The following is a 24,618-nucleotide window of genomic DNA, read 5'->3' as shown; positions in this document are numbered from 1 at the left end:
TCAGAGGGAGAAAATATTCTTAGAAAATTTCATGCTGTTAAATCTCTACAGATTTACAGTTTTATCCAGTCAAATTAATGCAAAACCCCAATGCAAGCATTTGGATTTTGAAAACTTTGGAGGAGTGTCATTTCCTAATAGTAATTATTGGTTTTACATTATTTTTTCACAGGGGAGCTGATCACAGCCGCATATGAGCTTGGAGTAAGTATTAGTTTTATTGTTTAATCAATGCTCTCATTAACAGTTTTAGGAATTAAGGAAGTTTAATTAAGCATGGAGTAAAGTAGATTAATTTATTTTCAAACCACAGTTTTTACTAACTTATAAGTACAGCACGCGACAATTTACTTCAAGTTTTAAATCCAATTAAACTAAATTATAAAGCAAAGGCTTTACTGTATATACAGTAGCTGGCTTATTATCAACCCAAATTTTGTATAAGCTGGGGAGAATAAAATAAATCGGGTTAACAATTTTAATAAGTTTTATTATTTAATAAACTTTATTATGGTGCATGATCCCTTTAGGCAAGACCTTAGGACTGTCAGTGCGGTGGTAATCCGATAGCAGTGTGGTCTTTCAACTTGCTAACCAATAAAATAGTCGAGAAGCTGGAAAAAACAGCCTTTTGAATGACCCTAATATACTGTGAACCCAAACAAGGAGCCCTTTAAGGCGCGCTAATGAAACGTGGCACCTCCTTTTCTCGCCGCCTCATTATTATGGGCGAGACGTGGAGCCAAATCCACTAAGGAAAATAAATATATATATATATATATATTTGCAGCGTTAGAATTGGTACAAAAGGATGAGAGGTGCCCCTCAGAGACCCCCCCGCCCCGGCTGATATGTTTTTTCTCCTGATTTAATAGAATTTCGCCCCTTTTCAGCCCCGTTGTCGCTCTGTCCGTAGGTCGCGCACCCTCCCGGTTACCCCCTGTTCACGCTGCTGGCCAAACTGGCGCTGGGGCTGCTGCCCCTGGGCTCCCCCGCCCGCCGAGTCCATCTCCTCTGCGGCTTCTTGGGAGCAGCTGCCGCCTCTTTGCTTTTTTACACGGTTTTCAGGTAAAGTCATTGGGGGGTGTTATCTCCTTGGCCGGGCTTTTCCCCGCCGGCTCGGGACGTTTCCGACGGTTCCCTCTGTTCCCCTCTGGCCTTTCTCCCTTTCCAGCTGTAATTAGTTCCTCTGATTAACCTAACAGCAGTTTATTCTGAATTTGACCTTCTTTCCTGCACAAAAGCTCTCTCCTTTTAATTTTTTTCTTTCTGTTAAATAATAATAATAGTCATAATAAAAAGTGCGCCCTTTCGCTCGCGCAGACGTGACAGGTTGTTCGGGCTCATTATCACAAATCACCGCTCGGCTTAACTAACCAGAACTAATGAAGTTTGTCGTTCTCGAAAGATGCAGATGGTCTGTTTAAATTAACAGGATGAGCTTCACCTTATCGGGAAAGCGTGAACTCGGTTTAATCGCGGCTCCCGGCGGGGGCGGATGGGCAGTTGCCTGCCCGTGGTACCCACGGACCAGGGCGAGCATCCTCGTTGGTGCCGTCCCCCACCATCGGGGGACACCAGCCCGAGCCCATCCGCTTTTTCTAGACCTCTAACCTTGGGAGAAAAGGGAACAATCAGGATTTGCACGCGTGGTTTTATTATTGGGGGGGGTGGTTTGTTAACCCCGCTCCTCTTTGATGTGCGAGTTCTGGCTGCTCTTAACCTCAACCTGACCCATATTTGAGAGGATTATCGCAACACGGACAAACAATTTCTGATGTTCTTTTTTTGCGGGGAAAATAGGGCACGGTTCTGGGCTGTAAAGAGTGAAAATCCGAAATGATATCGGAGCGCTTTGGGATGAGATGGGGCTCTTCCTTACTGAGATTATTGTGACAATAGCCCCTTTCACCCACCCGTTGCCAGAGCTGCGTTGCCACTTGGGAAAACCTTCTAAGTTTCACTTGTTCTCTGAGAAATAAATGGGGGGGAACAGACCACAGCCCCAGATCCCTGAGATCACTTAAACTTCAATCCGTGGGGTCCGTCTGTCCGGCTGCATCTCCCTCTGCCGCAGAGTCGCTTTTTCTACATCCCCTTTCAGTGCATCAGCTCCAAATCACACCCACTGGAATAGCCTAAGTAATTCCTGAATGTTCCTATAGGCGTTTAAAATGATTGCTTTTACTGTTGGGTAATACCTGTAATTAAGCTGGCGTTATTTAATTTAATATCCTGTATTTTATGCTGTATTTGGGAGCTGGAAGCGGCGCTGCCCTCACAGTGCCAGCCGCAGCCTTAGAGCAAAACTTCTTTTCATTCTATTAAAAACTCTTGCAAGGAGTTGCTAAATATTATATATATTGGGTTCTGATTATATTTTTTTAATTATGATTGTTCCTGTTATTACAATCACTATGAAGATCCATCCTGCTTTTTAAACACCAACCTGACCCTTCCTTATGTGCCCGTTTTGTGCATACGGAACAATGCGATCATCACTTTAGAAAATGAGGGATGCTGGAGAGGAATCGCAGGCGAAATTTGGGAACTATTATTACACTTCTAGAAGTTCGATATTTTAAAATTGTTTTTGTTTAATTGGATTTGGAAACTGTTACTTCTGTCAGATTTAAAACTTGTGTGAAAGAACGGAAAACCTGGAACGGAGAGATGATAGAAGCTATTAGGACTTACAGAAAATTATTTGGTAGATACAAGGCGCTGACAGGATCAATTATTCAGCATAGCAGCGATTGATTTTTTGGAAATGAATTGTTAGGTAGCGTGGATCAGTTTTATTGCCAAATTAGAGTGTTACGTTTTTCCTTTTAAGCGCCTTAAAATTGATTTATTTTTTATGACATTCATTTAGCAAAAAAAAAGCTTTTTCTTATTATTACCATCTAATTTAAAATTAAAAAATTGGGAAAGTGTTTATTGGCACTGTGTGTGTGAAAGCCGTAACTATCTAAAGGCGATGCATTTTGGTTTTAACCGGACTTGTCCCTACTCACAAAGGACCTAAACCGGTCTATCAAATCCCCCTGGTATTTGTGATTTAATTCCAATGTAGCCGATGGGGTGACCGGTGGAAAACAATAAAGCCCCCGCTCCTCGTGCCGCCCGAAACGTGGCCGTTAATATGAGAATATGTAGATGTTAGGCGGACAAATAATTGCTGAAGTTTGGCATCCGTGGGGAGCAAATCTCGCTCCTCGAGCAGCGGCGGGAGGAACCCATCTCTATGGAAATGGGGCTGACGCTGCCCTATTGATCGCGGGGAAGAAGACATTATACAATGTCAGTTGGGTTGTTACAATTTCATTTGTCGTCTGACCTGAACTTAACCTCTAAAAACCTTTTCTTTTCTCCCCACCGGCTTTGCTGTTTACCCTCGCGGGGTATTTTCAGTGCCTCCCAATACAGTAAATATCTCCCTTATTTTATTTCCCCCCCCTCTCCCATTGACTCTTCTTTCTTTTTGTTTGTTTAAGAAGCATTTCCCAAGTTTATTCCTTGGCAGATAAGGACAATTTCTTTTACCAGCGGTTCCTTCCGCAGCCGGGTGCTCTTTGGGATATTACAGCCTGTGCGGGATTAGGATCAAGTTTATTCCTCGAACAGATTTCTCCTCTGCCAGGTGATAACTCCACGCAGTCCATGGGCAGCAACCCCAGCATCTTGTTTCTTTATTCATTTTATTACATTACTCATTCTATTATATGTTTTTAAGCCTGGATTGTGCTCTTTAAAACAAAGTTGAACCACAGCGATGCAAAAAACCCTTTTGTCAATAATCCAGACTATTGCCGAATGAGCCGTTTACCCCTTCGAATTCATTCTCAAATATAGTCTTTCCCCCCCTCTGCACAGTCTTAATAAATTGCTTGTAATTGTCGTAAAATGGCATTTACAAGGAGTTTTCTCAGACTGCTTGTAACTCAAATAATTCATCTTTGCTTTGAAACAGGGGGGGAGCAGCTTTGTGTTTTTAGGATGCAGCAAGTGCGGCTATAGGATTGTTGCTTTAAACAACTGTTTTATTTGTTTTACTGTGGGAGGCAAAGCATAGCAAGTTTACAAAGTAAACCAATTATCTTCTTATAATATGATCGCCAAAGTGACATTTTTTTGCACAGATGGTGCATTTTTTGCATTCGCTGTTGCAAAGAGCAATAGGATGCTTTCCCCTGCTTTTAAGTGCGTTATTTTTTGGTATATACCTTTCATAGCTTGGCTGTTTTGCTGTATCTAAATATACAAAGCTAATTTATTGCAGGGGCAGTAGCAGCGTAGAAAGTGTCATTGCCCAAGTGCTTCTAGTAAGTTTTTACCAGCTTTATTCCGGCTGAGTTGCACTCAGGTTTTTGAAAAAAGGGAAGATGTTGCATTAAATTAAGTTGTTCATGTCTCTTCGGTTTGCTGTTCTGGGTATCATGTTAAGTTTTGGACTTATGTGTATAAATATATATATATATATATATTCTCTGCCCCACAAACCTTCTGAGCTGTACGTGCAAACTGGAGCCAACTCCTGTCGCCAACAAAAAGGATCGGTAGGCATGTTGAATAATTAAATCATCAAAATGATGTGATCGTTTAGAAAGCATCAAGGTGTTTTGGAAACGGCGCTGAGGTTTCTTTCTCCTATGATGTGTGTCTTGGAGCTCTCGTGGGAAGGTCTCTGATAAAGACCAGATGTGTTGGAGCATCAGAAGGGTCGGTCACCTTCATGGCCATCTCCAAAGGGACCTTGTGGCTGATGCCCCCCAAAAATTAACCGGTGATGGGAAAAGTTGTCTATGTGTGTTTCTGGGGACAACTCCTGCTCCAGCATAGTCTGACTCGTTTTTTTGGGGCACAGTTTGGGGACGATGGAGGGATGGGAGATTAACCCTCCTGCCCGATGTGCTGGTGCCCCCTCGACCATCATGGGGAACTAAAATATTGCAATATTTAGGGAAGGAGGAATCTCCTTACAGGATGTGTTTGGATTTTTCCAGATTGCAGATTATCGCAGATTATCACTGTTGTAGCACGGTGCAAAGATCTCGACTGTTTCAAAAGGTTTTATGCTTGGTAACTAGTCACAAAGTTTTAGGGGGGAAGAGAAGAAAGGAAGATACTCGAGTGTTATTTTGCTTTTAGAAGAGTATCTACCGTGAACTCTGGCTAATTGATCATATATATATATATATATATATATTCCCCCCCCCCCTTTTTCCCTATAATAAACCAACACTGAGTTCAGTCTGTTTGAAGACATTACCGAATCTGTTCATTTGCATTTTGCTCTAAAGTAGTCACATTAGGCTGCAATAAAACTCTGCTTCATTTTGAAAGCGGGGCGGGGGGGGGGGGGAAAGCAGGGCAAAAAACCTCACTTTTTTTCCTTTTTTTAAAGACTGAAGAGCCTTTTCTGACAGCTAGTCAGAGTTAGAATTAGTTCAAGGAAATGTTAATAATGCACTGCCTGGCTTAATCCCTTTGATATCACCAGGTATCCTCCTGTTCATGGGTTAATTGCTTTAAAAGCGGAGGCAATATTCTGAGCGGTGGGCCGCTTCACCTTTTCACAGCTGTTACCATTGAGTGACAACTAAATCCCATGTGTAAGATGAGGAAGAGCTCAATCTCCAATTGGGAGAAAATTTATGTAAACCGCAATCCCTTCAGAATGTGCGGAAGTCACAGACTTTCTTGATTTACTCTGCTTTTCCCAGAAAGCTCCATTGTTCCCTTCCCTAAGTCCCATCAACCCTTTGTAGCGGAATATCACAGCGGCGGCAAGATAGCTTGAAATATATAAATGCTATCATAGCTCTGATTAATAGCGGCGCTTATGAGTCAAGTCTGATAACGGAGCAGCTCTCCACTCAATTTCAGATACCGCTAATGGAATCTGTCTCCTGCAATTGTAATGTGAGAAGGGCTAATTTGCCATGGAGCTTGGAGCTGTCACCAGCCGGGGATTGGGGGGTCAGATGGGACCTGCCAGGTTTTTGCCCTGCAGCTTGTATCTCTCGCTTTGAATAGCGCAGTCCCCTGCCTGCCAGGGAGCTGATAGGCCGCCGAGGGGTTTTATGCCATTCCCTACAATAGCGAAGGGCTGCATGGGCTGACTCGGTAATTGTGAAGCCAGCTCATTTTTTAATTTTATTTCATATTTTTTCCTCCTTTTTTTTTTTTTTTCTTTTTTTCTGCATAATTTCTAATAAGGGGTTTTAACAAATGTCAGATTAGGAAAAGTTTCTGCAATTACAAAAAAACCCACAAACCCTTATTTAAATAGCTAATGTTGGTTCCTATGGAGGGTTGGGGGTTTTTTTGGCTGCTGGAAGTAGACACCGGTTATTATGGGCGCCTGGGATAAAGTCGTACCTATTTTCTAAGGATTGTGAATCAAAGAATGGGTCTAACTAATATACCCTTTCCGCTTGCAAAGACACCAGGAGAGAAGTTCTCACTTTTAGTGGCTGGAAGCACCATTTTTACAACTCATTATTAGAGAAGTGTGAGGAGGGGGCGGTGTTTATTAAACCAGCGCACCTGTAGGTGGATTTTATCGATGTGTCGTGAGTTGAGCTGCTCACTGAGCTGCTCTGGGATAGTTTGGCATGGAGGTGTTGAATTTAATTACCAAACTTTCTTGGGAAATGGCTGCTGCAGGTGGGATCTGCTGGATGTCTGGGAGTGTGTGAGGTTTGGGGTCTGGAAGTTGTACAATCATGGAATGGTTTGGGTTGGAATGGACCTTACGGATCATCCATTGCCATCCCTGCCATGAGCAGGGACATCTTCACCAGCTCAGGTTGCTCAGAGCCCCGTCCAGCCTGGCCTGGGATGTCTCCAGGGATGGGAGAATGATGATGATGATGATGGGAGAATGATGATAGGAATTATTTGGTTTGGAAGGGACCTTAAGGATCATCTAGTCCAACACCTGCCATGGGCAGGGACATTTTCACCCAGGTCAGGTTGCTCAGAGCCCTGTCCAACCTAGTCTTGAACACTTCAAGGAAACGCTCCATGTTCCGCAGTCCTTGCACATGGACTCATCCCATCGCTGATGTCCAGACCCACCAAGATTCCTGCTGCAATCCTGGGGCTCCTCACTGCAGAGGTGGCTTGATCCTCCCAGCTGGAGGACCCAAGGTGGTTCCAAGGTGGGCCTTGTGGCTCCAGGACACAAGGGGTGACATGCAAGGTGCCTCTTGCACGTGCTGGTGACGTTCATGGGCCCGTATTTACCAAGGGGACAGGCAGAGACTCAATATTGTCCTAGAGAGGTGGTGCTCTTACCGAACACATCTAGTCCAGAAGGACATTTGCAAGAGGGTGCAAAGACCATCTGGAATATTGTGTCCAGTTGTGGCCCCTCAGTTCCAGCAGGACAGGGAACTGCTGGAGAGAGTCCAGCGCAGCCACCAAGATGCTGAAGGGAGTGGAGCATCTCCCGTGTGAGGAAAGGCTGAGGGAGCTGGGGCTCTGGAGCTGGACAAGAGGAGACTGAGGGGTGACATTGTTAATGGTGATCAATATGGAAAGGGTGAGTGTCAGGAGGATGGAGCCAGGCTCTTCTCGGTGACAACCAATGGTAGGACAAGGGGTAATGGGTACAAACTGGAACACAAGAGGTTTCACTTAAATATGCGAGGAAACTTCTCCATGGTGAGGGTGGCAGAGCCTGGCCCAGGCTGCCCAGGGGGGTTGTGGAGTCTCCTTCTGTGCAGACATTCCAACCCGCCTGGACACCTTCCTGTGTAACCTCATCTGGGTGTTCCTGCTCCATGGGGGGATTGCACTGGATGAGCTTTCCAGGTCCCTTCCAACCCCTGACATTTGGTGACTCTGTGACCAGCTCCCCTTAGCCAAAATCCTCACTAGCTCAATACTCCTTATCCAGGCTGGAGCATCCCCTTTTCAACTTACGGTGTTTCAATACAAGCATTTTTTAAAAAGGGTAAATAAGTAGTGGCAGCCCCTAGCTGGGTGTGAGGATCTTATCGAGAAGAAGTGGCAGTCCGTGCACGTGGTGGGTGGTGAAGATGCTGCCTGCTCACCCCCACCCCAAGACATCACAGGAACACGAAGTTGCCTGATTCTGAAGCCCCGTTTGATGCAAATAATGGCAGTCATTTACAACCAAAGTGCCCTCTTTGTTTTTTGGTGGGATTTTTTATGGTGGTCCTGCCCGTTTGCATCATTTCTACCCTCTCCTTGCGGCCATGAAGACAGCCTGGATGGGGAAGCCAAGCCGCGCTTTCCTACCTCCTCCTCCAGCACCGGGAGCAGAAGCTTTAGGCAGGGCTTAAGTGGCTTATTCAGCTCCAGGTCCTTGAGGAAGAATAAAATCTGGTTTGCTATTCCCTGTAGTACCTGCGCCGGCTCTTCAGCGCTGAGAGCAAGAGAAACCGCCTTTTGTCCATGGAGTGTTTGTGAGTAAGAGGCAGGCAAACCCACAGGGACTGGGGGGTTTGGGGATAATTATTGTTACTTAGGTCCTAAACTCATGTTTGGATTTTTATTTTTGTTTTCTTTTTAAATAGTTCTTCTATTTCTGCACCACTCCACCTGCACGCTTAGAATATATCTGTGGAAAGCCTGGTTGTTCAGTCTTCCTTCTTTTTAAGCCTACATCAAAAAAAAAAAGTGTTTTTTTAGAACTTAAACAAGTGCAACCTCTTAATTTAAATTTGAAATGTTTAATATTTCATGTACTGGTCTGTTATGCTGCGAAATAAAAATACATTGAAGGGATGTATCTTTGCTACTGCAAAGTCGCAGAAGTGCAGAGCCAGAAGATGCTGGTGATGTGCTGCTGACATCAGGGTCATCATCTGCAGGTGCAGGGAGAGACTGGCATTAAAATAATAATAATAATAATAATAACCAGTTTATTAGTGGAGAGTTTAAAAAGTGTGAGAGTTTTATCTTATTCCACTGAGCCAAAAAAATAGGAAAAGAAAAAGATGTGAGGCTGAGATCTGTTACCTATAAAGTTTTGGAGGGAACAGGAGGCAGAAATAATCAGCTTATTTCAGTAGGTGCAGATAGGTATTTCCAGTGTTTAATACATCTGCTTCATATATAAAATGCTCTGATTATCTTACTTTTCTTCTTTATGAATCCAGTGCGCTGAAGATTGCGTTTAATGAAAACAATTTAATAAATTCCAATTCCCCTCCACATATAGCTTTATAACAGTCATTTCAAAGTTTTTGCAGATTATTAAATATAAAATGCCTGCAATATTTCTAAATAAAAAGTAAAAATGCCAATCAAGTCCTTTGTTAAATGTGTATAGATGTAACCTGTGCTCTTGGCCAACAGTTTTACCAAAATTAGAGGAGGGGCTAAATTTTAAATAGCAAACTGACATTTTAGTGATTGTCAGCAAATGTGAAGCTAAAAACTATAATTGCAAAAACAGACTAAAATACCTAAGTCCAGTTTTCCTGATTGTTCCTGCAAACTCTTAGTAAAAACCTACAGCTAAAATATTCCTTATTAAAGCAAGTTTCTATTGCCTGCATCCCTGGAGCTGAGGGCCGACCGCACATTCTTTCACTCGGATGCCTGAAAAGGATAACAAAGTAATAACTATTTATTTTTAAGTCTTTTATGTTTAGGGATGCCATGGGAAAATATTTCTCACAAAGGACTGTATGACCTCTCCTTTGCTGACTGTTTCTGTCCCTTCCGAGTGTATTTTCCGATGGCGGGAATTTCTGCCCGTGTTCAGAAGGTTGCAGTTGGTTGAGCGATAGGAAGGGGCCTTCTTCCCATTGTTTGGTTTTTATAAAGTGCTCCATGTGCTATGGGCAGGTCTGGCCCCAAATGGCTTATTTTGCAAAATCAAAAATACAAACTGTTCCTCCACGTAAGCTAGAAAGTAGCTTTTATTTGAACTCTCTTCTTCAGTCCTTCTTGAAGTGGGCTGGGTGGTGGTAGAGCTGTGATACTACTGGGAAAAGCTATGAAGACTTTCCCACTGTTGCATTGACTGGAAATCTTCTTTCATGAGCTGATTTCTGTGTGCCAAGGCTGCTCTGAGGACAGGGTGTTCCTACTATGAATGCTTCCTTCTAGGTGACCCAGCCTTCTTGTCCAAGAGATGGTCCCTACATAGCCCAAGCCCAGGATCACCCCTCCATGGTACAGAACATTATAGCGGGGTTTTGCGCACCTTTTGCTCTTCGTAAAGCTTCTCTTCTTGAGGGAGTCACTGCAAGGTAGCTTGATACCTACACCATTTTCACAGATGGACACTGGATGGTTGTTAGCATTGCTGTAGCTTCATTGTTGGCAACCCATTGATCCTCTTGTTCCAGTCATCTGTTCTTTTTCATACTGGTTCCAAAGACTGGGGGAAACGCGCTGGATTTGGAAGCAATGGGAGAAAGCCCTCCTAGGTGTTGCTTTTACGTGAGGCCAGTAAAGGACCCAGCTGTCATGGGTCATTGCCATGTTTTTTGTAGCACCTCAACTGTATTTGAAAAATGTGTTTGAAGACAGAAGCGTGAGTCTGAGTCAAGTGAGGGTAAATCTCTGCCGCTCTCTGCTCTGGAGCCCTGATGTGTTGTCAAAAGGAGAGACCACTTTAAGAAACTAAAAGGTGTTTTCAGAAAAAAAACCCAGCTGTTTCCTTCTCCTGACCATAGTGCACCTGCAAGCCTCCAACCAATGTAGATGGAAGAGTGTACATCTCCAGCCTGGGTGGCAGGGACTGGAGGCTGTGTACTTGCTTCTTGTCCAGCAAGGCTTCACTGCAGGAATTATTTGCAGACCTGGTGTTTGATTTTGGGGAGACATGTGTCTATGTACCGTGAGAAAACCCCTTCTTACCTTCCACACAAAAAAATGGCTTCTTGGCTTTGTTCCCTCTCCATCTTGACACTGATACTTGAGTTGCTGAGCTTTTGCTGTGGCTATGGGAAGTCTCCTTTAGCTCTTGCGTTAACCTTCTTCTACAACATACTCTATCTTAACCACAGAAATGCTGTCTGTGCCTGTAATAAAAGCAGCCGTTATCTTCTGACTTCCTAATGTCCTGCTTCCATATGCAGTGTATTGTCACCAACAGCATCTTCAGCTGTAGATTGCACTGTCCTCCTTTGCAAATCTTCATCCTCTTTCTTGGCTTCAAGCTTCTTGACCTTGAGTCCAGAGCTCTGTCCCATCCCTTTGCTCTTTCAGTTTTATTTTATTCAGTCTATTTTAGTCACATTTTTGTGCCTGTTCCATTCTTCAATCTCTTTCTGCCATACCCGACTAAACACCCACCAGTGTCTTTCCCACCTTGAAATTGTTCTTTGGTCCAAAGTGCTGTAGGTGGCTGACCTGTGATGTCTGTGCCTGAGCTGCTTTGTCACCTCCTTGGACAGTATGTGGGCTTGGGGGCCATCTTGGTACTAAGGCAAGAGAGACTCAATGCAGTGTCACACCATGCTGGAGAAGTCCAAGAGGATGCCAGATGGCAGCGTGCAGTGGTGCATGGACATCCTTCAAAATGAGCAGAATAACTGTGTTAGCCCAGCCATGAGGCAGAGTTGATGTAATTAGGTCCCAGAGTCACGCTGACATAGTTGCATGGGATTCATTTCTGCGTGTCCTGCTGGTTGGTGCTACTTTGCACCATGAACTGTTGCATTGGGTAGACTTGCTGGACGTGTTTTTCCTTCTGCCGGGTGGTCTTCATCCTCATCTGGAGATACCTGGCCTCATTCCTTGCACTTCCCAGAGTGTTCCCTTCTGAATCAGCAAACTCATAAATCCACCATTTTTCCATTGCTGGTAACAGAACCTGGAAAAACTTTCAGTCTCCAGCTTGTATTACCCAAGGTGACTGTCTTGATGTTCTTCAAGAATGTGAGACTTCTTTTTAGCATCTAGGATATTTAAAATCGCAGAACAGTTTGTGTTGAAGGGACCTTCTTAGCTCATCCAGTCCAACCCCTACCATGAGCAACCAACCTCCATCCAACGACTTGTAGGAGCTTAGTGCTCCATGCGTGCAACCTGCTTTCACAAAGTCAGTGTAGCAGCCTGGCTTTCTCATGAGTTTCATGGGAAACTAAAGATGACTCTGGCTTTGTGACAAACCAACATGTGGACCATGCTCAGCGCTGGATCCTGACCTTGTGCTGGATGGTTTGCGGAGGTATCCCATACCCCACACAGCTGGCATAAGTCTTTAAGCTTTGGGTTGAGTAGCTTTTGCTTAAGCCTTATTTCATAAAACTTGAATCGCAGGTTTGAGAGTGTTTATCAAGAAGACGGCATTTCTTTCATCTCATTTGAACTGTAATGATACACTTGAGTCTTTTCTGGGAAAGACAAGGAAAATTGATAAATTATTGGGACGTTTGCCTAAAATGCTGCTTTTCATATGAAGGTTTTGGCAGGTTGTTTTAACTTTTTTTACCTTATTTACCTGCTAGACTTTTAAAGCGATTCACGAAGTTGTTTCTTTAAAAGTGTGTGCTGTCCCAGTGCCTCAACACCCTCATGGGGAAGGAGATACTAGTACTTTGCCTGATTTCCTGCAGTTCCACCTTTCTTCAAAAGCTTATAGAGCGCTTTACAGACACAGATTTAGCCTGAAACAGTCCAAGCTTCTATCAGTTGGGAATTTTCAGAAGTTTTTTCCCCCTTCTGCTGATTTTTCAAGACTCCTTCCTACGATCTCGATGCTGAAGCTCTGTTACCCTGAGCTTGTCTCGCTCTGGCCTCAGACACCTGAGAGTCAGTTTCTTTTTCCCTAATGTTAACTAAACTGCCTTACTTCTTGTCCTCTAGCTACCTGCTGCAGCTGCAGATCTCAAAATGCTTTACAAAGGAGATAAAAATTATTAATCCTATTTTGCAGATACCTGGGGCAGCAGCAGAGAACTGGCTTGTCCCAGTCCACCCAGGATGTCAGTGGTAGGAGCAGGATCTTCCCAAGCCCTCAAAGAATTACGGAATGGTTTAGTTTGAAGGGACCTCTGTAGACCCCCCCAGTCCAACCCCCCTGCTCACGCAGGGTCACAGAGCAGATCACACAGGTGGGTCCAGGGGGTTTGAATGTCTCAGAGAAGGAGACTCCACACTCGCTCTGGGCAGCCTGGGCCAGGCTCTGATTCCAGTGCTCATCCCACTCATTCCTCCCCATGAGCCCTGCTTCCTATTTTTAATGGATTAAAAGACCCGTTCTGACTGCACAACTCCTCCTTTGACATTTACAGAACAGGCTGGCCTTTCAGTGTACTTGAAGTCATTTTGGGAAGGTAGAAAGAAAGTCCAACCAAAGAGAGGAGCCATTGTCAGAGAGTGCTGTGCCAGCAGCTCCCTCATCTCTGTTCGTGGGGGCTGTAGGTTTTGTTTCTTTGGTCTCTATTTATCTCAGAATTACATGAGGAATCCAATAAGCAAGTCCTATGTGGTTGTCCACTCTCTGTTCCCTCATGGGCAGAACAATCCACCTGGGGACTTTGGCTGTGCTAGAGGATATGGCTGATATTTAGGAGCAAATTACATGAGTAGCTTGATGAAGAAGTTGGCTAGTTTATTATCATTTTTTTACCTTATTTACCTGCTAGAATTTTAAAGGGATTTACGAAGTTGTTTCTTTAAAAGTTGAAAACGTTAAGCTAAGAAACTGGAAGTGCATGTACCTGCTGTGGGACGAGAAAAATACCTCATTTGTCTTAGAGCCTGGCTTATTTTCACAGGTAGATGGTAAATTTCTGGAGAGGAGTTTTGACCATAGTTGCAGCTGTTTCTCTCTTTGGATAAGGTATGGTTGAGCAAGTTTTGGTGCCCTACACGGCATCTTTTCAGGGTGACTTCCCAAATGGGAGACCTTCCAAACAGGCAGAGCCAGAGCTTCCCCTGATGCAACAGGAGTTGGACTCAATGTTCCTTGTGGGTCCCTTCCAACTCAGGACTTTCTATGATTCTATAACTGGGTGGGAAGAGCTGCTATTGCAGAAAAAGAGATTTCTTGGGCTAAATCCCACTTCATGGGCTCCTTGCGCTAGAGCTGACACCCATTTGCCTCTCCCTGCCGGGACAATGGGCACCACAACCCTCACCCACCCCTGAGACGCTCCAACCTCCCCTCTGGGAAAGCTCTGCTAATGCTGTCCATCACAAATAGCTCTAATCCACTTTTTATTCAGCGCCTCGATGAATTCAAGGCTGCACTCTTGCTGGCATCTCCTCCGAGGGAGAGCATCCCATTAGAGCCATGACTACCTGGCTTGGGTACCACGACCCGCTGGGCCATCGCTCGCCAGGGGTTTCTGGACCGAAATTCAATCCTGGAAGCTTTCATGGCGCTCGCGAGAAGAAGCCGACTCTTTGGTGTTGGGTGGCTGGCAAATAGATGGGCTGGCTAACTCCTGCTCTTCCTAATTGCAATTCAGTGCCAAGAAATTATTAGAAAGATATTAACCATATAATGTTTTGGCAGGGTGCTGGGTGGCAGTCATCATTTCTGCTGCTACAGTATGTTTAAAAAAAAAAATAAGAAGGACAATAAAGTAGGCTTTTTTTGTTGGAAAAGAAGATTTCATGTTATCTGTGTTTGCAGGCTTTCTGGCTCATATGCTGGAGGAATCCTTGCTGCGGGGGTGTTTTCATTTTCTCGTCTAACATGGCAGTGGTCCATCGCGGCGGAGGTTTTCAGCTTAAACAATCTGTTTGTGGGGCTGCTGATGGCTCTCACCGCGCATTTTGAGGAGGCATCCACTGCAAAAGAGAGATCAAAGGTAAAACATCTCAAGCAAAGTGAATAGTTCATTAGTTTGTTTGTTTTTTTTTTTAAATTAGTTATCACTTCTGTTTAATTTCCTATTCATTTAGTGCTGCTTTAGTTTTGTTTAAATGCAGAAGACCGAATTTTGGGACTTGGTTCAGCACCTGTGCTGGGTGGTGTCCATCCCTGACCTGCCTGGGTGTTCTAAAGTGCCAAACATTGAAAAACTTGTCCGCTTTGCCGGAGGGTTGAGTTGGGACCTGTTGGATGGGTTTGAGGTTTGGTTGTTTCATACACGCAGGGTGGAAACAGGAAAAGCAAAAGCATTTTTATTTAAATGTTCCAGTGCAAAGTTCGGTTTCTTGCATCAAAGACTCAAACTAGGCTGTGGGTGTTCAAGCTTTTGGTTTTGGAACTGATATTTTTCCTTGGGGTAAATAGATATATTTTACAGAAAACATGGAGTCAGAAACCCAGATTTCTGCTGAAAAACAGAAACAACCGAATTTGCAATCAATTCTTCTTTTGAAATTAAACGTGCCCCTAAAATAATGGCATTTTTAAATACAGAGACTTTAAATTTCATGCTATATTGTCTACTTTATAAACAGACTAGGCAGCCAAATGGTATTTTTACTTGGCAGTCTTGTCCTTTGTACTTCTATTTGCCTGAACATCTGATCTCTTCTCCTGTCACAGACTTGCCTGCTGTGACTCCTGTAAATTGTGTGAATAAAAGGATTTTTGTCAGGCTAGGCTAGAATTTCAGGAGTCTGCAGTGGTAGTTTACTCAGCTTCATAAGTTCTCAAATAATATGTTTTATCAGTGGTTACAGAGACCTTGTTTCACCATTGGATTCTTTTTTTCTTCTCCGATGAGTCCTGTCCCAAGATCCCTACAACCTGACCTGCACGAAGGTGGAGTTGGGCATTTTCCGACCTGCTCCCATGTTCCATATGCCCAGTGTCCTATGGGATTTTCAGATGAGATTTTCAGCAGCAGTTAAGGAGCTTGTTTCGGTGGTTTTTGGGTGTCTGGCATCCCATGCCTTGAAGCAACGAGGCTGCCAACAGCAGGCTCACAGCTCTTTTCATAAATCAGATGGTCATACAAACCTCTTCAGGGCTGTGTTTGGAGTTCATCAGTACACTCAAAAAATTACTGAGGTTGTTCTGAGTCCTGCAGACTCAGATGTTGTTCTGAGTCCTGCTCTGAAGGCCACAAATGTTTTTCTGATGTTAGGGCAGGTGTTTCCATGACAAAGGGTTGGGGTTGGACTAGATGGGCTTTGAAGGTCACTTCCAACCCAAACCATTCTATGATTCTATGAACTTGGAATCCTGGACAGTCAATTAAAAATTACCAGGTGATCCCATCACCATGACAAGGCAAGTGTTTGTATCTCACATGCCATCGTCACTGAGGACTGAAATAAGCAGGGGACCATGCTCTGATGATATCTGGATGTGCTGTCCTCCTTGGGGCTGGCCATGAAGGTGACAATGGGTTGTCGTCTCCTGTCCCAACAATGTCTGTGGGACTCAGGTGGCTTTTTGCCCACTGAGGAGCTGCCACGGGGCTTGACTTCAGGGTGTAACGTGGAGTAAGTGGCCAGTGATGGAGGAAGAGGAGGCAAATTGAGAAGTTGAAATATGTAGTTGCTCTTTTAGCCTCGTCCTGCCCCAGTGAACGAAGAGGACTTGTCACTGGTCTGATGGTGTTGGGACAGAGGAGTGTGAGATAACGAGAGGTTTTTCTTAGCATCAGCCAGGGATGGCCACGGTACCAATAACAAACCTGTGAATAATCCTCAGTGAGTACCAGAAATACCCTGCACTGGGCTGCATAGTCTACATACATTGCCTACTTTATCAGAAAACTCTTTCAAAGATACTTGAAAATGAGCTTTTAGACTAACGGGGGATATTGCATTTAATTTCCTTGCTTAGGAAGTTTGTGTAGCCCTGACTTTAGCCCTCTGTGCCTGAAGAAGAGGAAAAAAATCATTCTTGTTATATAAAATGAGGTCTCTGTACACAATGGCATTATTTTAGGGTATGGCTTCGGAAAACTTCACATCATTTGGGTTTAACTGCTCAACAGTCTTTCCTGTGCCGCAGGGGGTCAGGATTTGGACCCTGTCGCATCGTGATGACATGGTGGTGCTGCAGATGCTCTCTGTATGCATGGGGACATAGCTGTTGCACTGGATGCTTCTTAAATAACATTTTCTGTTAAACAAGTGAAATCTGGCTGTAAATAATCAAAAATAGCCTGTGTTACCTGTGTTACATTTGAGTGGTGCTCACCAATGTAATTGCCTTTCTCCTGCATGCCGTGGGCTGCACTGAAGCTCTTTTAGTCTCTGGATGTTTTTGCAAATTGTAAAGAGTTAATTGTGAATGTGTTCTTTTGTTTTGTTTAATTTTTTCCTCTTACAGATCTCTAAACTTGGTGCCTTTTGCTGCGGGCTCAGTCTGTGCAATCAGCACACCATAGTGCTTTATATCGCATGTATCGTGCCTTGGGTTCTCTGCCGGCTTTTCAGAAAGACGGTACGTATTTTTCTGACCTCTGCTTTTGTGAGTCATTCTTCTTCCCAAGTTATTGGGCCATTTTTATGTTGATGTACAGACAGAGACAGTTGGTGGTTTGTCTAAACTAGTCGGTCATAACCTGTTGAAGTTATGGCCCATCAGTGTGACACCAGAGCCACTGATGATGATGTAGAGGCTTTGCTCACACCAGGAATCTGTGACCTGCCCCAGCAAATACTCTGTACACAACCATGAGACCAATGCTCAGAGCTAAAAACTGCTCAGCGTGTAGGAAATAAGAGCATGTTCAATGATCTACCAACCAGGAAAGCAGCTAAATCTCTGTTGATGAGAAGTCACCGGCACGTGCAGTCTGGGCACTGCTTCTCCTGGCTGGTGGCACTGACTTTCTCATGCCATCCGCTCATCTGGAGATGAATTCCTGTATGTTGATTCCCTGGTGGTAGCAAACAAAAGCTGTGTCTGCTCATTGCAGAGCATCTTGTGACTGCTGTTGATAGTTGAAGGTGAAGCTGGGATAAGTAGAAGGATGCAGAGGCTTCTCTCTAGAAGGAAGTCCTCTTCAGCATCTCCTTGGGATGTGCCAGGCTCAGCGGCCTCCAGCTCTGGTGCAGCCAGGACTTGTGAATCCTACAAGAGATCAGCTCTGAGGTGAAGACCACCTGGCTCATGCCAGCTGGAGAAGACTAAAGGAAGGAGAACTGCATCCAGCTCTGGGTCCTCAGCACAGGACACACATGGACCTGCTGGAGAGGGGCCAGAGCAGCCACAGAAATGATCCAAGGCTGGAACAGCTCTGCTGGGAGGACAGGCTGAGAGAGTTGGGGTGTTCAGCTGGAGAACAGAAGCTCCGGGGAGACCTTATTATGGCCTTTCTGGACTTAAAAGGGGCCGATAAGAAAGTTGGGGACAGACTTTTGAGCAGGGTCTGTTGTGATAGGACAAGGGGTGATGGTTTAAAACTAAAGGAGGGAGATTCAGGCTGGACATGAGGAAGAAATTGTTGCCCTGAGGGTGGTGAGAGCCTGGCCCAGGTTGAGCGGAGAGGTGGTGGATGAACCATCCCTGGAGACATCCCAGGCCAGGCTGGACGGGGCTCTGAGCAACCTGAGCTGGTGAAGATGTCCCTGCTCATGGCAGGGGTGGCAATGGATGAGCTTGGAAGGTCCCTTCCAACCCAAACTATTCTGTGATTCTTTGATTCTAAGGCTGTCTTTTGTTGAAACCGCAAGCCCCAGTTCTGGTCAAATATATCCCTTTCATCTCCTACCAGATATCTCATTCTCAACATGTCTTGTCTTCTACACCTCTTTATTAAACTTGCTCATTGTGTAAGAAGGTGAAAACACCTTGCTGCATGCCTGGCTTGTGAAGGTGACACACATCCGTGTGGATGAGGCTCCTGGGTGACGTTCAGGCTCTCTTCAAGCTCCTGTCTTCTGTAGGTGATGTGGGAGTCAATGCATCAGGCTGGATGTAGACGTGTTGTAGAAAGTCTGCTTTGCCCTGAAAACAGCTGCACATCTCAGTGATGCAGATGCTCTGCTAACTTTGCAAGTGGCCCTGAGAAACCTCCATCTACTCTCCAGCTCTCTCTTGCCCCCATGCAGGTGACAGTTGGGCAGGTTTCTGCTGGGCCTGTCCTGCCTGTATTTTTCCACCCTCAACTTGATAAATCAAGTGTGGTTCCGAGTAATGGCACAGGGTATAACTAAGCTGAGAGCAAAAGCATGAGCTGCAAGAGATAAGATGCAGCTCGGACAAGCTTGATCCAAAATCTCTTCAGCATCTCCAGCAAACCCCTTTCTGACTATATATTTCCATTAACACAATGAAGATGCACTTCTGCAATATATTTCCATTAACACAATGAAGACACAGTTCTGCAATGTATTATATTGCCATTAACACAATGAAGACGCACTTCTGCAATATATTTGTGTTCTTCAAACAGAGGTTTTTTTTCTTCCAATCTCTGATTTCCAGTGAGGACAATCCAATTCCACTATAATATTTCTGGCTAGTATTCCTGTAGTGCCTGCTGCAGAAAACCACCTCATAAGAGGGATATTTGATGGGAAAAAGACACATTTTTAAGTCAAAAAGCTGTCTCCTGAAGGAAGTGTGGCCACCACTGTCACCAAGCTACTTTTTCTGCTCCGTAGATCATGGCTCCGAATGGCGCCCCTTCCCTATAACCCCAACTGCTGAAGAAGTGCTTTGATTGACAGTGGCTCATGATAAAGCAAGCGTGCAATATTCTAGGGTGGGATTTTCCAAAGCACTTAAAGGAGTTAGGCACACAAGTCCCTTTGAAAGTCTTGTCTTCCTGACCCCTTAGGCAGTTCTTGAAAATCCCACCCCAAAAAGTTGGCCTATCCAATTTAGCCAGTGGAATCACGATAAAGTAAATGGCAAAACTGACTCCTGATGATGGTGATGATGTGCATAGTTGTACAAGAGCAGCCTAATTTTTATTTATTTCTTTTTTGCCAGATGGAATACCAGCCAACTCTTAATCGCTGCAAAGTGGGTTATCTCAGCCTTGCAGTGCTTCAGCCATCTATGCATGTCATGCCATGATTTAAATGTGAAAGATGCAATGAGTATGATACTCGTGAGTCCTAGCTAATATTATTTGCTTCACTTAAATTTCACCCTGCCATGCAAAGGAGATCAGTTTGATGCAGTTTCCTAGTAATCCACAAAATCGTAAGGTTTAACATAACATTTTGTAGGGACTTACTATAAATTGAGAGATCAGCTCTGTGTAAATATATTTGATGTTTTTTCTTTATCTGTTCTTGAAGTTCCAGCGTGATTAAACTAAAATAAACATTGTTATGCAATATGACATATTTTGGTGCAGGAATTGTCCCTAGGCCATTTGCTGAAGTTGGGTTTATGCTTCTTGGCTGGTTTGCTGCCTTATCTCTATCTCCCGGCTTCATCCTACCTCAATCGAGCCCGTTGGACATGGGGAGACCAGACGACTTTTCAAGGATTTTTGACCCACTTTCTCAGGGAAGAATATGGGACATTCAATCTGGTAAATGGGTCGTTTTCTAAATTTCTTTTAACTTACGCAATAGCAGAACCTCTCTATTTGTGATGATTAATGTCTTGCAGGGGAAGAAATTGAAAATGTTTTCTTTCTTAAAAATGTATTTCTGATTTTGACGTTCTGATCTGTCAGGTTTTCTGAGAATGGATCACAAGGCTGGGAAAGCAAAGAAATAATTCGCTTTGCCTTTATGGGGTGAGCCATATTATTCACTGGAAGCTGTACAGGTGTCCCATGTATGTAAGAGCCCAAAGAGCAAACTGTGCTAGAGGGAGATTATCACATCAGTTTTGTGGTTTTCTTATTTAAGGCAAATAATTGTCTTAATTTTTTAATTGTAAACTCAACTGTTTAAAGAGGTCGCAAGCAGTTTTCATTGCTGTACCCTTAAAAAAGATTCCCCTAATAATTACTAATATTGAATTTAAATGAATGGTGAGTTTGAGGGGTCCCAGAACCCTCTGGTTTGAGCTGTTGCCAGGTCTGTGCCCTTGCCAAGGGACAGGGGTGTCACACGGATGCTTTCAGAGAGCACGGTTTGCATCTGCTTCCTTCAGCCCTGACTTCGGCGTTTGGCTCTGGCCACCTAAGGAAAGCAAGTGCCCAGAGATTTCAGTGCAGAGAAATCACACCACTGGGGTGGAAAACAGAAAAAAGTGTGTATTGAGTCACTCCTTGGGGTCTTGAAGCTGAGGGCAGTGATTATCCCCATGTGCTGGGCACTGAGGAGACCCAGCCTCCAATCCTGGGGGCAGTTTTGGGTCCCTCATACCAAGAAAGCCCTTGAGGTGCTGGAGCGAGTTGAGAGAAGGGAACAGAGCTGGTGAGGGGCTGGAGCACAAGTGTCATGGAGCAGCTGAGGGACCTGGGGGGTTCAGCTGGAGAACAGGAGCTGAGGGGAGACCTTCTGATCTCTGAACTGCCAGAAAGGACATTGTAGAGAAGGGGGTCTTGGTCTCTTCTCCCAAGTAGCAAGTGATAGGATGAGAGGAAATGGCCTCAAGTTGCGCCAGGGGAGGTTGAGGTTGGATCTTGGGAACAATTTCTTCCCCAAAGGGCTGTTGGGCATTGGAACAGGCTGCCCAGGGCAGTGGTGGAGTCACCATCCCTGGAGGGTTGGACAGACAGAGATGAGGTTCTCAGGGACATGGGGTAGTGGTGGATTTGGCAGTGTTAGGTTAATGGTTGAACTCAACGATCTTAAAGGTCCTTTCCAACCTAAACGATTCTATGAAATTAAGCCCCCGCATCCAGCTAACATGATGCAGCAACCGCCATTGTCATTCCATTAGAGCTGGCTGGCTGTGGGATGTGAGGCAAAAGACTTGATAATTCCTGCTGCTGCTCCTTAATCTTTCCAAAACTCCTACAGAGACAAGATCCACCCTCTGAAGGACTTCTGAGATATCCCCTGTTGTCCTGTTCCCAGCTGTCTCCTGAGAATGAGACTCAGTTGGGCAGAGCAATACCAAGGCATGCAAATCCCTTAACTCCTTTCTCCATCAAATGTGATGAATTCAAGTAGATGTTCAGGAGGCTTAAGGATGGACTGTGTGTAATCCTGAACCACAAATCACATTTACGATCAACTTGTCTGAAGCAGGAGCAATAACGCAGCAAAAATGTAAGCGTTTTGTGCCTACGCCAGTTGAGTTAATGCCAGAGCCCTGCCTGGATGGACATACTCTCCATCCTCTAACACTTTTATTTTTTGATTAAATCTTGAATGCAATTAACTATTCCATTTTCATGGAGATTAAATATTCCTGGATCCCTTTATCTTTTATCTGGTAGCCGCCACCTTTTGACCCATGAAGGTAATTCCACACCTCCACTGACCATGTCTTGTTTTCCAGACTTGGTTTGCAAGTCTCTGCAATAAAACATTTAATATATCTATACAGCTCTGCCCCATCAGGGTAGACAGAATGGGAATCAGTAGGACTGGGGGGGAAAATGTCCCAGAAAATAAATGCACCATGCGGATATAGCAGAGATCATAGCTAAACCATATGATGTGCTCAAGTCGTGGGGTGGTGGGTTGGTATCACCTTGAAAAAATACTTATCCAGGTGGTAAAGACTGGCATAATGTAAAGGAATAATATGGAAAAAATCTTGCAATGAAGATTTGAGTAGAGTTTGCTGTCTTTTTGTTGTTTAAGCAATTCCTGTTCCCTGCAGCCATGGGACTTCTGGGGTTTTGAGGAGCCTCATGTGCTCAGGGCCCTGCAAACAGCCCCATGTTCCAGTATAGGTTGGGAAATTACATATTAGAGAGCAGCGTAGGGGAAAGGGACCTGGGGGTCCTGGTGGACAACAGGATGACTATGAGCCAGCACTGGGCCCTTGTGGCCAGGAAGGCCAATGGTACCTGGGGTGGATTAGAAGGGGGGTGGTCAGTAGGTCAGAGAGGTTCTCCTTCCTCTCTACTCCGCCCTGGTGAGACCCCATCTAGAATATTGTGTCCAGTTCTGGGCCCCTCAGTTCCAGAAGGACAAGGAACTGCTGGAGAGGGTCCAGCGTAGGGCAACGAAGATGATTAAGGGAGTGGAGCATCTCCCTTATGAAGAAAGGCTGAGGGAGCTGGGGCTCTTTAGTTTGGAGAAGAGGAGACTGAGGGGTGACCTTATTAATGTTTATAAATATCTAAAGGGTGAGTGCCACGAGGACGGAGCCAGGCTCTTCTTGGTGACAAACAATGATAGGACAAGGGGTAATGGGATCCAGCTGGAACAGAAGAGGTTCCACTTAAATTTGAGAAAAAACTTCTTCTCAGTGAGGGTGGCAGAGCCTGGCCCAGGCTGCCCAGGGGGGTTGTGGAGTCTCCTTCCCTGGAGACATTCAAACCCTCCTGGACATGTTCCTGTGCGACCTCATCTGGGTGTTCCTGCTCCAGCAGGGGGATTGGACTAGATGATTGTTTGAGGTCCCTTCCAATCCCAAACATACTGTGATACTGTGAACAGAAAACAAAAATACTTTTCCTTGCCCCAGTGATACGGCGACCAGCGTGTGGGTTTCACATGGCTTTTCTTTCTTTTTAATCTAGGCCAAGTCTGAGACAGGATCCAGTATGCGAGAGATGCTGGTGTGAGTAAGATCCTGACTGTGCTTTTTAGTGGAGAGAGACATGTTTCTGCTGCTCTCATTTTGGCCAAAGTGGCTCTTGTCCTGCCTTGGTCCAGAGCTGGGGTCATGTGTGCCCAGCACAGGGACAGCGTGGATGTTTGTCTGTCTGTCTCCCCCATTGAAAGAAAAATGCTGGATTCCCCTCCCCAGTGATTTTTCATTCAAAATTCTGACATGTAAACCAAGCTTGTTCCCATTTCTAGTAGCCTTCCTCCCAGCAAAATGGGAATATGTTATGTTGTGCTTATTCCCTGCTTCTCTTGACACTTTAATTGAGTGCAGGTGGTGATTTGGGGATGACGCACTAATTTCTCCACAGTTTTCAGCTGGCGCAGATGAAGTCGGAGCTCTCCCTTCCCGTCCTCGTCCTGGCACTCGTGGCCTGTGTGAGCACAGCGCTGCCGTAAGTTCAAAGAGGTCTCAAGTTGAGACCACATCTGGAATATTGTGTCCAGTTGTGGCCCCTCAGTTCCAGCAGGACAGGGAACTGCTGGAGAGAGTCCAGCGCAGCCACCAAGATGCTGAAGGGAGTGGAGCATCTCCCGTGTGAGGAAAGGCTGAGGGAGCTGGGGCTCTGGAGCTGGACAAGAGGAGACTGAGGGTGACTCATTAATGTTTACAGATATATAAAGGGTGAGTGTCAGGAGGATGAAGCCAGGCTCTTCTCGGTGACAACCAATGGTAGGACAAGGGGCAATGGGTACAAACTGAAACACAGGAGGTTCCACTTAAATTTGAGAAGAAAGTTCTTCCTGGTGAGGGTGGCAGAGCCTGGCCCAGGCTGCCCAGGGAGGTTGTGGAGTCTCCTTCTGTGCAGACATTCCAACCCGCCTGGACACCTTCCTGTGTAACCTCATCTGGGTGTTCCTGCTCCATGGGGGGGATTGCACTGGATGAGCTTTCCAGGTCCCTTCCAACCCCTGACATTCTGGGATTCTGTAATATTTGCTTCAACATGCACTTCTACTGGCTGCATGGGCAACTTGCTTTGCCTTCTGCTTGCTGCTGCAAAGAAGTTCAGCAATTGGCTGTGCTCATTTATTAATTAAGAGCAAAATATCCCTGCTTCTGGTAACGCTATGGCTTTGTAGATGGCAGGCTTAAAAATCTAGAAATCC

The 24,618-nt window shown here is 44.9% G+C and overlaps 1 protein-coding gene across 3 annotated transcripts in view; it reads left to right on the top strand.

Annotated features, from left to right (window-relative positions):
• TMEM260 (transmembrane protein 260) overlaps window positions 1–24,618 on the top strand; it is a 283,367-nt gene that overhangs the window by 250,605 nt on the left and 8,144 nt on the right. The window contains exons 2-9 of one of the 3 annotated variants that reach the window (XM_065063109.1): window positions 173–204; window positions 894–1,068; window positions 13,719–13,783; window positions 14,582–14,759; window positions 17,189–17,302; window positions 20,175–20,354; window positions 23,421–23,461; window positions 23,820–23,903. In XM_065063109.1, the coding sequence (XP_064919181.1) occupies window positions 194–204; window positions 894–1,068; window positions 13,719–13,783; window positions 14,582–14,759; window positions 17,189–17,302; window positions 20,175–20,354; window positions 23,421–23,461; window positions 23,820–23,903 (848 nt within the window). In that variant the 5' untranslated portion in view covers window positions 173–193. The remainder of the gene's footprint in view (window positions 1–172; window positions 205–893; window positions 1,069–13,718; window positions 13,784–14,581; window positions 14,760–17,188; window positions 17,303–20,174; window positions 20,355–23,420; window positions 23,462–23,819; window positions 23,904–24,618) is intronic. The other 2 variants (XM_065063108.1, XM_065063110.1) reach the window with 2 other exon arrangements.

The sequence above is a fragment of the Columba livia genome, chromosome 5, assembly GCF_036013475.1.
Source record: "Columba livia isolate bColLiv1 breed racing homer chromosome 5, bColLiv1.pat.W.v2, whole genome shotgun sequence".
In the NCBI taxonomy this organism is placed as follows: domain Eukaryota; kingdom Metazoa; phylum Chordata; class Aves; order Columbiformes; family Columbidae; genus Columba; species Columba livia.
The sequence above is the reverse complement of the archived record's forward strand: the minus strand, read 5'-3'. Positions and strand labels throughout refer to the sequence as shown.